This window comes from Mytilus edulis, chromosome 2 (assembly GCF_963676685.1).
Source record: "Mytilus edulis chromosome 2, xbMytEdul2.2, whole genome shotgun sequence".
NCBI lineage: Eukaryota > Metazoa > Mollusca > Bivalvia > Mytilida > Mytilidae > Mytilus > Mytilus edulis.
The window spans coordinates 105,130,260-105,145,082 of NC_092345.1; the positions used below are offsets into that span (position 1 = coordinate 105,130,260).

General features: G+C 33.4%; 1 protein-coding gene across 1 annotated transcript; it reads left to right on the forward strand.

Moving 5' to 3' along the window:
• Positions 1 to 1,886: 1,886 nt before the first annotated feature.
• On the forward strand, positions 1,887 to 11,356 carry LOC139513796 (uncharacterized). The gene is made up of 5 exons (XM_071302608.1): positions 1,887 to 2,228; positions 2,820 to 3,146; positions 4,282 to 4,432; positions 5,922 to 5,994; positions 10,743 to 11,356. Exons 1-5 carry the CDS (start codon positions 1,988 to 1,990, stop codon positions 11,100 to 11,102), a joined length of 1,152 nt encoding a protein of 383 aa, XP_071158709.1. The 5' UTR covers positions 1,887 to 1,987; the 3' UTR covers positions 11,103 to 11,356.
• Positions 11,357 to 14,823: the final 3,467 nt, after the last annotated feature.

Genomic DNA, 14,823 nt, shown 5'->3' on the forward strand with positions numbered 1-14,823 from the left:
TCTGATCATTTCAGAGTGGTCGAATGTTGTCGCAAAGGGATAGGGTATTGGTCGAGTTGGTCTGGGGTAAAATAAATATAGTAGTCGCAGTGATCTTGAAGCGATCGGACATTGGTCGAGTTAATCTGGAAATGATCAGACATAAGTCGAGCAAAGGTCGAAATGATCGAGTACTGATCGGAAATTTTGTTGTATTCCGACCAATCTCGATCTCTACACGGTCCTTTCCCGATCAATTCGACCGCTACTCTACGAATTCTCGATCTCTTCTCGAGTGACTTGCTTCTCGGTCCTTACTCGATTGTTTTTGACATGTCAAAAACTCTCGGGTAGATGGTCAGATCGATGACGAGTTGGGTAGAGTATCCCGAACATCCTTGTCGATTGAGTCAGACCAGTCTCCCGATCACGTAATTTATCTTGATCGGGCTTGATCGAGTTGATCTGATCGGCAGTGTGAACCTAGCTTAAACCAAATACTTAATCTTTAATATGCCAATGATCCGCTTATATTAACAAACAGCAGTGTAGGGACAGAAAAAAGATAATACCCCACTTCACACTATTTATACTTAGTCTACTAATACTAAATCCTTGAAATTTTGCATGAAGATAGATTATACTTATTTTGGAATTTTAAGCGAAAAAAAAATGTAGTCGCTTTATATTGCGTGTTTAACTGCGATAAAAAAAAAACTGGGTTCACTAATCAGGATCCAACTTAATCAAATACACTAGTAAACTGTTTTTGTCTATATCATATTTTAGAAATTGCTCACAACACCCAGTCATCATTTTATCTGATATCATAACAGTTTTATAATTGACTCATAGCGGGTAATTAGCTGCTTCTCCACTCATGACCAAGTTCGGACCAATCGGGTTTATTTTTTGCCTATCCCGTTGCAGAAGATTATTACTGTAAGCACGATAAAATTACTGAGACTGTGTGTTTTCTTACAAAGTAGGATTCATCTCAAGCCGCTGAATAAAACAAAATTATCGCTACTTTATATAACGAAAAAAATATGCTTATAATAAATTTTATCTTATTATTTTAATTAGTTATCCTGGTTATCTTTCAAAATAGTTTTCAACACAAAATAATGTGAAGGATACTTTACAAAAGTGAAAATTAATAAAAAGATCAAGACATTTCACTTGTCGTACAAAACTTTTCCGGCATACATTTGTACTTCCGAACACTGGTTAGCTCATCTGGAGACCAAGATCACCTTATCCTTTAGCTGCCTTGTTCCCATTGATTTACATATTTTGGTTAACTCAACCCCCTATGTTCAAAACTGTTCGGGACTTGAATCGTTCGTTTCATTTTATTTCCATTTCTTTGTACGCATGAAACTTTCAGCTACAAATCATCTTATGCTCCTACCTGCATTTTGAGATTTTGTTATAACGCTGTATTTGAAAACGTCGCAATATTCAAACGCCATACAAAACCATCGCACTTCAGCGAAAGGACCATCGCACTTCGGCATAGACCATCGCACTTCATGGTGACCATCGCACTTCAGCGTCACCATCGCACCTCCGAGTCCTTCATATAGATATGATATCTTGCTTTCTATGTTTCAGTGGCGGATCCAGGGGGGGGGGGGGGGTTCCGGGGGTGCGCACCCCCCCTTTATTTTTGCCGATCAATGCATTTGTATCGGGACATATGTTTTGCACCCCCCCTTTGCCCTGTTTGCCCTGGGTTAGCACCCCCCCCCCCCCTTTCGAAAATTCCTGCAGCCGCCCCTGTGTTTAATTGTATGTGCGCACAACTGATATATATATATGTTTTGTTTGTTTCAACTTTTGTTCTGTCGGTTTTAAACAGAGCTTATGTTTGTAATTGAAAAATCATAATTAACGTTACGAATTGTCTTACATTAGCGCTTAACGTCAAGAATACTAATCGCGCCATTTAAACGTCATAATTTACCTCATTTATTTCCGGTGTAAAACGTAACTTGGAAAAAACATGTCGTTAGGACGTTTTTCCACTTTTACCATTGTCCTAACGGCATTTTTTGGTTCCTCATTTTGTTTGAATATCATTCCGGATTATTTTATGAACAGTGGAGGTTTGGGTAATTGTGGTGAAACTATCAATAACAAAGAAGACGTGTATATCAGGTCCCACACTGGAGCTTATCAACTTGGAAGTATCATAAACTACGGAGCAAACGAGAACTGTGACCTAACATTCAACGCAGGGACAGGTATGCTATCGTTATATATAAATCAATTCGAGCTTTTAAAATATCAATTTAAATTTACCATATCATGAAACTCAAAATTATTCACGATATCAAGGACGCGCATAAATCCCACTTTGTTTCCGACCGTGCAAGGGCTTCCATTTGTTGTGACACTTTGTTATAACAAATATTTTAAATAAAAATATGAAATAAAAATCACATAAAACAAAAGTTCATTTCGGACTTTTATTCAGTTTGTGAGTTAATCGCCCCGGTTTACTCATCAATAACCTCTAGAAAAAATGTGTTTAATCCTATAATGTAAATACCAGTGGACAGATGCGGGTTTCAATTTTGACATTTTGTCACTAACCTTTCTATTTTTGTTGAGAGGGAAAATCCCCAACCGGGGTAATTGATTCAGGTTAATTAACCCGGGTTTGACCCGGTGCAGATTTTATATCGAGAACACGATACTAGTTAATACTTTCGTTTAAGTAGGGTTTTTTTTGTGATATAAGACAATTATTAGTAACAAAAAAAAATCATATCGCTTTCTTTGTTTCTATGACAAAAAGCTTGCATATTAATGTAAATGAATTTTTTTTACAGGGAAGAAAGTCTTGATAAAATTTTTAGAATTTGAACTGGAAAATGCAGCAGGAAATGAATGTTTGGATGGACTTGAGATATTTGACCACCAGAACACCACCACGTCCACTAATTCTTACAACATGACTGTTTCTTACAACTGTACAGTCAATAATAATGCCACCATTGACAACTGCACAGTGGCAAACAACTGTTCACTAGACAACTGTACTGTAGCTAATAACTGTTCAATTGAGAATACAACACTGACAAACCTGTGCACGATGGAAAACTCTTCTTCCTTGACCAACGAAATTACCGCCGATTTGACTGTTTGCGGAAGTGCAGGTAAGAATTTTATTTTTCATATATGAAGGTCACATACATATGTAACAGTAAATTGGCAATGCCGGTAAAAAAAACACCTTTCTAAACCGTATGGCTACACATATACAGTGCCGAATTCAAGTATGTTTTCTATGATTGATTGTACATATGCCTAATGATATATATGGTCGGAAGATTAATATGGCGCTATTTAATTTTTCCCAAAAAAAATCCATGATTACTATTGTAGATTTGTTTGCTAATAGTATGAGGGAAATGCACAAAGCTATATATTGAAAATTCAACTTTTTCACATGACATAACATGACTATCCTTGATTTGTATCCATGGTTATTTCTAGATCGCGTGGTTTTTACTTTTTTGGTACCCACATATTTTAGAACGCAATATACTAGTAGGCATGACTTCACATCAACAGGTTATTGTTTATGTTTATATATATATACAATGTATTTTGAGCTTTCAGGCTGAAGGCGTAGATTGAAAAGCGATTCGGAGTTTATCGAGTGTTGTTTTAATTCATTAGGTATTTTGAACTTGCTTTTGTAACTGCGAACATTTTTCCAAACGATATAATTATCATGTTCTATGTTCATATAAACATTGGAAGGCATAACTATATATCGAGTTTTAAAAACAAGAAAGTCTCGTCAATGTCGAGCTAAATTCCGTCTATTTAGAATAAATAATAAAATAAAAAGATGTGGTATGAATACCAATAGGACAACTCTTCACAAGAAACCAAATGACATATTGAAATCAACAACTATGTCACCGCACATCCTTCAAGTTAAGAGATTTTTAAGATATTTTAGAACTTTCAAACAAACATGATCGATATTAATAGCATGATTTCAACAACATTTTGGTTGATTTAATGTCTGGACTCGGTATTTGAAAGGTTTTGATAAATTGATGATATTGTTTTGGTTGAAATAACACCAAAACCAATAAGTCACTAGTAGTTTTATCAGTGAAAAACCCAGTACAGACACAGAAAGACCGTCGTTCTTTATATTCGTTCATCACTCAAAAGCTTAACACATCATATAGTTTATCTAAACTTATCTTCCTCCACGTGTGCTAATTTGTATTATTTTGAATGTATTAAACAAGATTGCAATATTTCTGACAGGTCCAAGTCCATTTGTATCCGATTCATCAGAGGTGCAGTTTAAATTTTACACAAACAGTCTAAATCATTTCTCTGGTTTCCAGATGCTGGTTACATCATTTCGTGAGGCCGATAATTGCTCAAGCAACGAATTTCAATGTGATACAAACAGGTAGGAGTAATTTTTCTGTATTCATTCAATTATTTTACATTAATATCTGATTTACTTTCTCCCCTTTTAATTACGTTCTCTCCAAAATCCGTCCTCAGAATTTTTATTATTTCCGTTTTAATGATATGGAAATATAGCCCCGCGTATTCGTTTTTCAGTAGTACTAGAAAAACAGAACGTGAACACATACGACAAAATAATAGTAACGTCGACTCGTGACGGACACACACTGGAAAATCGAATTGTTCAAACATCACTTATAACCAGGTTTAATCCATCATTTTCTACATTTGAAAATGCCTGTACCAAGTCAGGAATATGACAGTTCTCTTCTATTCGTTTTGATGCGTTTTGTTATTTGATTTTGCCATGTGATTATGGACTTTCCGAACTGATTTTCCTCTAAGTTCAGTATTATTGTGATTTTATTTTTTATATTAAAAAAAAAAACAGAAAAAAAACCCCATAAATATACAATATATGTATATTGTCGGAAAGCCTGGCTTTTCGTCCTGTTTCTACAGCTCGTACAAATACATCTTATATCTCTGATAATGTACATACATTGTTTTATCCTGCAATTTACATCCGATACTTGAATGTTTGTTGTCAGTGAAATCCAAATTAATGCCTCTGATTTTTCAAAGAAATCAATATAGTTGAAACGCGGATAACGAAAAAGATCCCAAAATGAACTGTTACCAAAAAAGATATATCCATATTAATACCGATTGCTCAACATGGAAGCGAGTAACAGGAGACTTTATTTGTAAATGTACAAATAAAGCAAAAAATTGTTTGTGACCCTGTATTTGTACAACAGTTAGCTGATTGTAGGATAAAACAAATCCCTTCACCCTGACAATTTTATATTGTTAATTTCCATTTTTTCCGCTTTTAACGTACATTCTATACAATTATAGACCTTACTCGCAGATTTTTAATGGATCGTTTTCTAGAAATTATCATACATTTTGCTAGATCGATCATTATTTCGATGTTCAGATGTAGTTCAACGAGTTCAAATTGCTTATAAAATCATCAAAATCCGAAAGCTTTTGTTAGTCGTGTATGATTTAGATGTATAATGTTCATTTATATGTATTGAAGACCTATTAGAGGCCTTTTGCTGTTTTCTGAACTTTGGTCTGGTTGTTGTCTTTTTGATGCATTCACCATTTCTATTCTCAATTTTATATTGCTGCTACAGTGTTTTAATTCGTCTCGTTTGTCATAGAATGGTACTGAGATGACCACTATGTCAAATTCGAGGTAAACATTTAAAAATAAGCCAAAGGAAATGTTCTTTCTGCTACGCTAGTTTATATGATCCTTTCGATATTCCTAGAATTAAAAAAACTTCATTTGTCTTACTTCTGTTGTTGAAGGAGGCTATAAGTAAGTTTGTTCTTTGTTTTCTTTTTTAAACATCCTTTTTTCTTCTCGTTTTCTATATGACTGTATATATTATGATAATTTAAAATTGTAGATGTATTCCTACAAATCTAAAGTGTGATACAGTCCAACATTGTGTTGATGGTACAGATGAAAATGACGACATCGTAAGTGGCCAAGTTAGTTTCTAATGTCTGTTAGTCATTGCATTGTTTGAAAGGTATCACCAACTCGTTATATAAACACCAACGCGACAACATATTGGCCGCACCAACAAAAGATATCATCAACTCGTAGTATAAACACCAACGCGATAACATATTGGCCGCACCAACAAAAGATATCATCAACTCATAGTATAAACACCAACGCGACAACATATTGGCAGCACCAACAAAAGGTATCATCATTGGCCTTGGTGAATATCACATCTCTGGGGTTGATAAATCATTGTATCAACCTCATCAAAAGTCAATAATTGTATATTATTATATGACTATAAATTTTCTGTTTTCTCATTGGCTAAAAGCATAGGAAATCCTCTTTGATAAAACATTATATTCACCGCGTCAAAAATCACGAGAGGTTAATATAAGATTTGGAACAGCGTCCGTGTACCTAAATATAGAAACGGGGAATTCTTGTTAGCTATTTAAGGGATGTATAAATAAAATGGTTTTTAATTGGACGACCGAATAAATATCAACCAATCAGCGCTCTCGACATAAAATCGTTTCGATCTAACAGACGACAGTTACATGTTTCCGGCAACAAAGTATGGCTGGAGCAACAGAAGTAGCTACTGAAAAACGCTTTCCATCGTTAAATAATGAGGAAATTAAGAAGATTTTGATAGAAAAGGATTCTACAAATACTCGCCGATCAACAGATTCTAGCGTACATTTACATGTATCTAGTTTTTTATTCTGTTGTATTCAATATTGTTCATGTTTTGTTCTTTAAAAATTGAAATGATACAATATTCTTCTAGTTTTAATTATGCAGAATTAAATATGCCTAAAAATCAAACCCAAGCATAAAATAAAAACAGTCTAGGCAAAGTACCATCTAACCAAGGATATATTTCACAATCTAAAAATATGAAAATGACACTGAGAACTAAAGAGTCATATAATAAAGCAATTGTTGACTTTTGATATCAGTTGATACAATAATTTATCAACCCCAGATGTGATATTCACCTCGGCCGTTGGCCTTGGTGAATATCACATCTCTGGGGTTGATAAATCATTGTATCAACCTCATCAAAAGTCAATAATTGTATAGTATAAACACCAACGCGACAACATATTGGCAGCACCAACAAAAGGTATCATCAACTCGTAGTATAAACACCAACGCGACAACATATTGGCAGCACCAACAAAAGGTATCATCAACTCGTAGTATAAACACCAACGCGACAACATATTGGCAGCACTAACAACACTATCTAGATAAATATACGGTAATTCATCGATTATGTAAGTTGCCTATGCCGAATTGTCCAAGTTTAAAAAACAGTACACGAATTCGTGTAAGAAAACTGACGGTATGGAAAAGCGTAAAAGTCCTGAAAAATCGGAAACTAATGAATAAAGTTAGCAACCAAATAAATATGCAAAAACAATCAACACTGACAACTACGGACTTTTTTATTTACTTATATCACCGTTTCTTTCCACTGAGAAAAGGTGTAAACCATGAAGTTAATTATGACATAATATGCTACAAAATCCTCATTTTTTTCAATTTTTAACATTTATGACAGCATAACATATCAATCAAGTATTTCGTTTCGAAAAAATAATTCTTAAAAAACCTCATCAAAAAGTCATTTGTGTTTTATACTACCAACCGAATTAGGCCCTATCCTGAGATGTTTTTTTATATAGTTTGTGTTCTTTAATTGTGTTGTTATTTCGCTATCCATTTAGGGGAGGTTAGAGCTCACACAAGCACGATAAACATAGCAAAGTTCTATATATGCAGGCCTATAATATATCAGAAACCTATAATTCATTCGTTTTCGTTTGTTGCTGTCTTCAATATTAGTTTTGTAGTTTTTGCTCTTTAGTGTACTGTGTAGTATAATTCACACCGTTGGGTTTTTTATGTTTTTTTTGTTGAATTTCTTGATTGCCTCACATTTTGTTATCCGTGACTCTTTAGATTTAGAGCTTACTATAAGGTATACATTCTGTTCTTTGTCTAGGCCTAACTGTGAACTATATTTGTTATAATCATTGTCCTTTGGTCTTTATTGATAGTTTTTGTCCTTTGGTCTTTATTGATAGTTTTTGTCCTTTGGTCTTTATTGATAGTTTTTGTCCTTTGGTCTTTATTGGTAGTTTTTGTCCTTTGGTCTTTATTGATAGTTTTTGTCCTTTGTCCTTTGGTCTTTATTGATAGTTTTTGTCGTTTGGTCTTTATTGATAGTTTTTGTCGTTTGGTCTTTATTGATAGTTTTTGTCCTTTGGTCTTTATTGATAGTTTTTGTCCTTTGGTCTTTATTCTTTTTGTCCTTTGGTCTTTATTGATAGTTTTTGTCCTTTGGTCTTTATTGATAGTTTTTGTCCTTTGGTCTTTATTGACAGTTTTTGTCCTTTGGTCTTTATTGTTTTTGTCCTTTGGTCTTTATTCTTTTTGCCCTTTGGTCTTTATTGATAGTTTTTGTCCTTTGGTCTTTATTGATAGTTTTTGTCCTTTGGTCTTTATTGATAGTTTTTGTCCTTTGGTTTTTATTGATAGTTTTTGTCCTTTGGTCTTTATTGGTAGTTTTTGTCCTTTGGTCTTTATTGATAGTTTTTGTCCTTTGGTCTTTATTGATAGTTGTTGTCCTTTGGTCTTTATTGATAGTTTTTTGTCCCTTGGTCTTTATTGACAGTTTTTGTCCTTTGGTCTTTATTGATAGTTTTTGTCCTTTGGTCTTTATTGTTTTTGTCCTTTGGTCTTTATTCTTTTTGTCCTTTGGTCTTTATTGATAGTTTTTGTACTTTGGTCTTTATTGATAGTTTTTGTCCTTTGGTCTTTATTGATAGTTTTTGTCCTTTGGTCTTTATTGGTAGTTTTTGTCCTTTGGTCTTTATTGATAGTTTTTGTCCTTTGTCCTTTGGTCTTTATTGATAGTTTTTGTCGTTTGGTCTTTATTGATAGTTTTTGTCGTTTGGTCTTTATTGATAGTTTTTGTCCTTTGGTCTTTATTGATAGTTTTTGTCCTTTGGTCTTTATTGATAAGTTTTTGTCCTTTGGTCTTTATTGATAGTTTTTGTCCTTTGGTCTTTATTGATAGTTTTTGTCCTTTGGTCTTTATTGACAGTTTTTGTCCTTTGGTCTTTATTGTTTTTGTCCTTTGGTCTTTATTCTTTTTGCCCTTTGGTCTTTATTGATAGTTTTTGTCCTTTGGTCTTTATTGATAGTTTTTGTCCTTTGGTCTTTATTGATAGTTTTTGTCCTTTGGTTTTTATTGATAGTTTTTGTCCTTTGGTCTTTATTGGTAGTTTTTGTCCTTTGGTCTTTATTGATAGTTTTTGTCCTTTGGTCTTTATTGATAGTTGTTGTCCTTTGGTCTTTATTGATAGTTTTTTGTCCCTTGGTCTTTATTGACAGTTTTTGTCCTTTGGTCTTTATTGATAGTTTTTGTCCTTTGGTCTTTATTGTTTTTGTCCTTTGGTCTTTATTCTTTTTGTCCTTTGGTCTTTATTGATAGTTTTTGTACTTTGGTCTTTATTGATAGTTTTTGTCCTTTGGTCTTTATTGATAGTTTTTGTCCTTTGGTCTTTATTGATAGTTTTTGTCCTTTGGTCTTTATTGATAGTTTTTGTCCTTTGGTTTTTATTGATAGTTTTTGTCCTTTGGTCTTTATTGGTAGTTTTTGTCCTTTGGTCTTTATTGATAGTTTTTGTCCTTTGGTCTTTATTGATAGTTGTTGTCCTTTGGTCTTTATTGATAGTTTTTTGTCCCTTGGTCTTTATTGACAGTTTTTGTCCTTTGGTCTTTATTGATAGTTTTTGTCCTTTGGTCTTTATTGTTTTTGTCCTTTGGTCTTTATTCTTTTTGTCCTTTGGTCTTTATTGATAGTTTTTGTACTTTGGTCTTTATTGATAGTTTTTGTCCTTTGGTCTTTATTGATAGTTTTTGTCCTTTGGTCTTTATTGATAGTTTTTGTCCTTTGGTCTTTATTGATAGTTTTTGTCCTTTGGTCTTTATTGGTAGTTTTTGTCCTTTGGTCTTTATTGATAGTTTTTGTCCTTTGTCCTTTGGTCTTTATTGATAGTTTTTGTCCTTTGGTCTTTATTATTTTTGTCCTTTGGTCTTTATTGTTTTTGTCCTTTGGTCTTTATTGATAGTTTTTGTCCTTTGGTCTTTATTGATAGTTTTTGTCCTTTGGTCTTTATTGATAGTTTTTGTCCTTTGTCCTTTGGTCTTTATTGATAGTTTTTGTCCTTTGGTCTTTATTGATAGTTTTTGTCCTTTGGTCTTTATTGGTAGTTTTTGTCCTTTGTCCTTTGGTCTTTATTGATAGTTTTTGTCCTTTGGTCTTTATTGTTTTTGTCCTTTGGTCTTTATTCTTTTTGTCCTTTGGTCTTTATTGATAGTTTTTGTCCTTTGGTCTTTATTGATAGTTTTTGTCCTTTGGTCTTTATTGGTAGTTTTTGTCCTTTGTCCTTTGGTCTTTATTGATAGTTTTTGTCCTTTGGTCTTTATTGGTAGTTTTTGTCCTTTGTCCTTTGGTCTTTATTGATAGTTTTTGTCCTTTGGTCTTTATTGGTAGTTTTTGTCCTTTGGTCTTTATTGATAGTTTTTGTCCTTTGGTCTTTATTGGTAGTTTTCACATTGATACTACATCACATATGTTCACTATCCTATCACGTAAATTATGCTAAAGATAACAAAAGAAATTGTTTACTTTCAGGCTGGCTGTACTATCTTTGATAAACTTTTGGGGTACGTGTTTGGACTTGGGCAGCTGACAGTGATTACTATTGCTATTTTAGGCGGCGTTATCATATTTACAATAATCACATTCATCATTGTCTACCATGTATGTTGTAAGAAAAAACATAATAAAGTCCATGCTATGCAAGAGGCAGGCCCTGTGACATCAAGAAACACACACAATAGAGACAATAGGAAGGGCCAAAAAGGAAAGAGAACTGTCACTGTTGTAGCACCGGCACCACACACATCGGAAACATCTAAATCAACTAGAAAGCAGACTTCCGGAAAGAAGTCAAAGAAAAAGTCGGGCGAGGAAGATGATCCATTTTGGTGAAATGAATGCTTATCAATTTATGTATTTGAATTACCATTAAAGTTATAAGGTTAAGTCATTTTACGTAATCAAAGATATGAAAATTATCAGTAAACAACGTCAGTACCTTCTCAGTTCCCTTGTGGACGTAAAGCTGTTACTTCATACATGTGTAGTATATAATGAATAATATGGTGAACTAATTTTGATATTATAACAAATTGTGTACGTGTTTTCCTCGATTTAACTTTTTTAATAAAAATAGAAATTTAAAACATATCTTTATTTCGTAAGTTGGGCCCAAGTTTATTGATAATCACAATTTTGTTTTTGCATGTGTCTCCATTAGAAGCTTATTAACTGAGGGAACTAGAGTATGGTAAAGAATCTTAACTTAAGTTTTTCTTTCTTTTTTAAATACATTTTGCATGTATTGGACAGAATCATTAGGTATAAATTAAATATCTGTGAAAGTGATTATGGCATAATGAAGAAAAGTGTATATTGATAAGAAATTTGATCAAAGTTAATCAAAATAAAATGCACAGACTTGTAGCGAAATTTAGCAATAATAAATGTAATTTTTCAATGTATGGGATTAATACAGTAAAATGTGTAATTATTACCTCTTACAACCTCTGTGTTTCTATTTGTTAAGATTTCGCTTTAAATTCTGCTTCTTTGAAGTCATATGTCATTGTTTCGTGTTACTGTCAATGTATTGTTATAATAAAAGGTTCGGAACAAGAATTTCAAATCTTTTGTTTGATTTTCACTTCCTTCACATCTTATGATTACACTGAATTAAAATAATGCTAAATGTGAGTTTTGTTTTATCTAGCTGAGTGCCTTTCAGTTGTATCCGAACAAGCGGTAATGAGAATTCATTTATTCAGTCACTTTTCCATTAAGTTTTGAATACAAAGACAGCAGAAAGAAAAGACAAGAAAATGAAAATATGTAAAACTTAATTATACGACTTGGCTAATTATTCCCGTGTTCTTGGAGACAGTTATGTACCACGTACAAGGTGTTTGGCAGTTTTTTGAGAAAAGTATGCATAACTTGTTGAAATAAGTTTTAACTAAATCTGGAATCAAGAAACACACCATTAAAAACGAAAATAGGATAAAACCTGTTAAACAAACTCTAAGGCTCCGTGTTGAAGTCCGTACCTTGACCTATAATGGTTTACTTTTATAAATTGTTATTTGGAGGGAGAGTTGTCTTATTGTCACTCATACCACATCTTCCTATATCTATAAAAAAAACTTTTCATGACTACTATATACCAATAAATTTACCCCTCTGTTCCCATGACTAGAACAATTTTTCCAAATTGATTGACCACTGTGTTCAAATGAATTGAATACCCTGTTCCAATGTCTAAGACGCTTTGTCCAAATGTTTTGAACACCCCGTTTAGATGAATTACTACTATGTTCAAAAAGATGAAAAGTTCTGATCCCATGAATTGACCACTATATTCCAATTAACTGACCACCATGGTCACCGTACGGCCTTCAACAAAATGTTAGACAATTTATACGGGAAAAAAACCCGAAGCATTTATGAAAAATTCTAATATGACGTGCTTCTTAAGCTTTGTAAAGAAACCATACTTTATTATCCAATAAAATTAGTTTGCACATGCGTATATTGACTACGGCAGAAAAATCAATTTCGTCAAATTGATATGCATTTAATGTATTTCCTTAAATTAAACCACTTTCAAACACTAAAATGATACACATTTTGTTCCTTATACTTTTACAATGACAACAATGTGTTACAATTCGTAATTGACATATTTGACCTAGATACCGCATCGTTCATGTTGGCTGTTCTAACTTCAAAACCCCTCCCTCTGAAAAACACGTTTCATCTCTCCTTTTAAAAAGGCATGTCATTGTATAGAATAATTTCATTGAAACATATGTTCCGATGATAAAATATAAAATCAAGTATAGGTTATTATTACTGTTGTACTGAAATGACAAAATTGTTTCATATATTTCTGATAAAATGGATTGACCCTAGCAGGGAATCGAACCCCATTCTCCTATAAAACAAAATAGGCGTAATTACCAATATACCACCAAGGTTTCCAATCCATTTTACAAATGCAACAAGATTGTCACCCAGTATTAATTTTAATCATCATGTAATACAGCATTTGAAATCGTCAGATGCACAAAGGCGTGCCCTTTGATCAACTTTACAAGGTGTAGCCACCGCAAGTATAAATGGATCTCTGTCAAAGGGCCCCTCCTTCCAAGTCTCAAATGTCAGCACAACTTTATCAAGGAATCCTCTATCAAATATAAACATATTTACCAATGCTACACTATTAACCGGCGAAATATTTACGATTAATTTAGTAAAATAAAGACCTACCCGATTCTCCTTGTGCGTCCACCGCCATTGACAACTGACTTGAAAATGTGCGTGTCAGAAATTGACCTCAAAGGAAAAGACTGTTGTAATATAAATTTTCTGTTTAATATATTGTGACTCAAATATTGTTTTAGTTAGGCTGATAAATTAATTTGTTAATTTCTGTTTCAATTTTGAATTTTAGAAACCTACAACTTTGCGAAATTAAACTGGTTTGAACTAGTTGGATAAAAATCGACAGCGAGGTTGATGGAAGAGCCTACACGAAGATCGTACACTTATACACAGCGAACATAGAAATTACCGTAATTGTCCTAATCAGAATCGAAATAATTGATGCCAGCTATACTTTATTTTAGTTTTAACATGGGTAGGCATTATATTCGTGTTATTTTAGCCCTCGCTATCGCTCTGGCAAAAATAATCACGAATATAATGCCTACCCATGTTAAAACTACAATAAAGTATAGCTGGCATCAATTATTTCTTAAACAATTAAGGAATGACTAATGTGTTTTCTGTCTATGAAGAAATAACATAAAAAATGTGGTGCACACTGAATAACGCGCGTAGCTGGTTATTTAACAGTGTGCACCACATTTTTTATGTTATTTCGAATAGACTGACAAAATAGTACAGTTATTTCTTTTAATTTAATTCTAAATTCCATTCTAAACCGGCGTAAATCATGAAAAAACGTTGATGACGTCGTGGTCACATTACAAAATTATGTCCATGATATGATACACAAAACGACGTCAGACATTCAGAAGACGCGTTAGGGAGCTACCATTTGATTTTTATGGGGGGGGGGGGGGGGGGGGCTAGGATGAAATTTGAAAAAAAGAGGCAGGACAGGAGTTTTGAGTAAAAAAAAAAAGGCAGGATGAGCAACTTGGTAAAAAAAAAGGCAGGATGACAATTTGTGTAAAAAAAAGTCAGGATAAACTAGTAAAAAAAAAGGCAGGACCAAATAGAGTAAAATTTAAAAAGGCAGGACAGGGATTACAACTAAAAAAAAAAGCAGGACAAAATTTTTCATCCTAGCCCCCCCCCCCCCTAAAAATCAAATGGTAGCTCCCTTACATCAAAAATTAAAACAATCGAATTAAACCAGAAATAAGCAGAATAAAACATGTCTTGTAAATTAAAATTGCGAATGGAAATGAGGAATGTGTCAAATCCCGACCAAAGAGCATAACACAGCCAAAAGCCATCACTGGGTCCTCAACTCAGCGAGAAAATCCCGACCAAAGAGCAGAACACAGCCAAAGGCCATCACTGGGTCCTCAACACAGCGAGAAAATCCCGACTAAAGAGCAGAACACAGCCAAAGGCCATCACT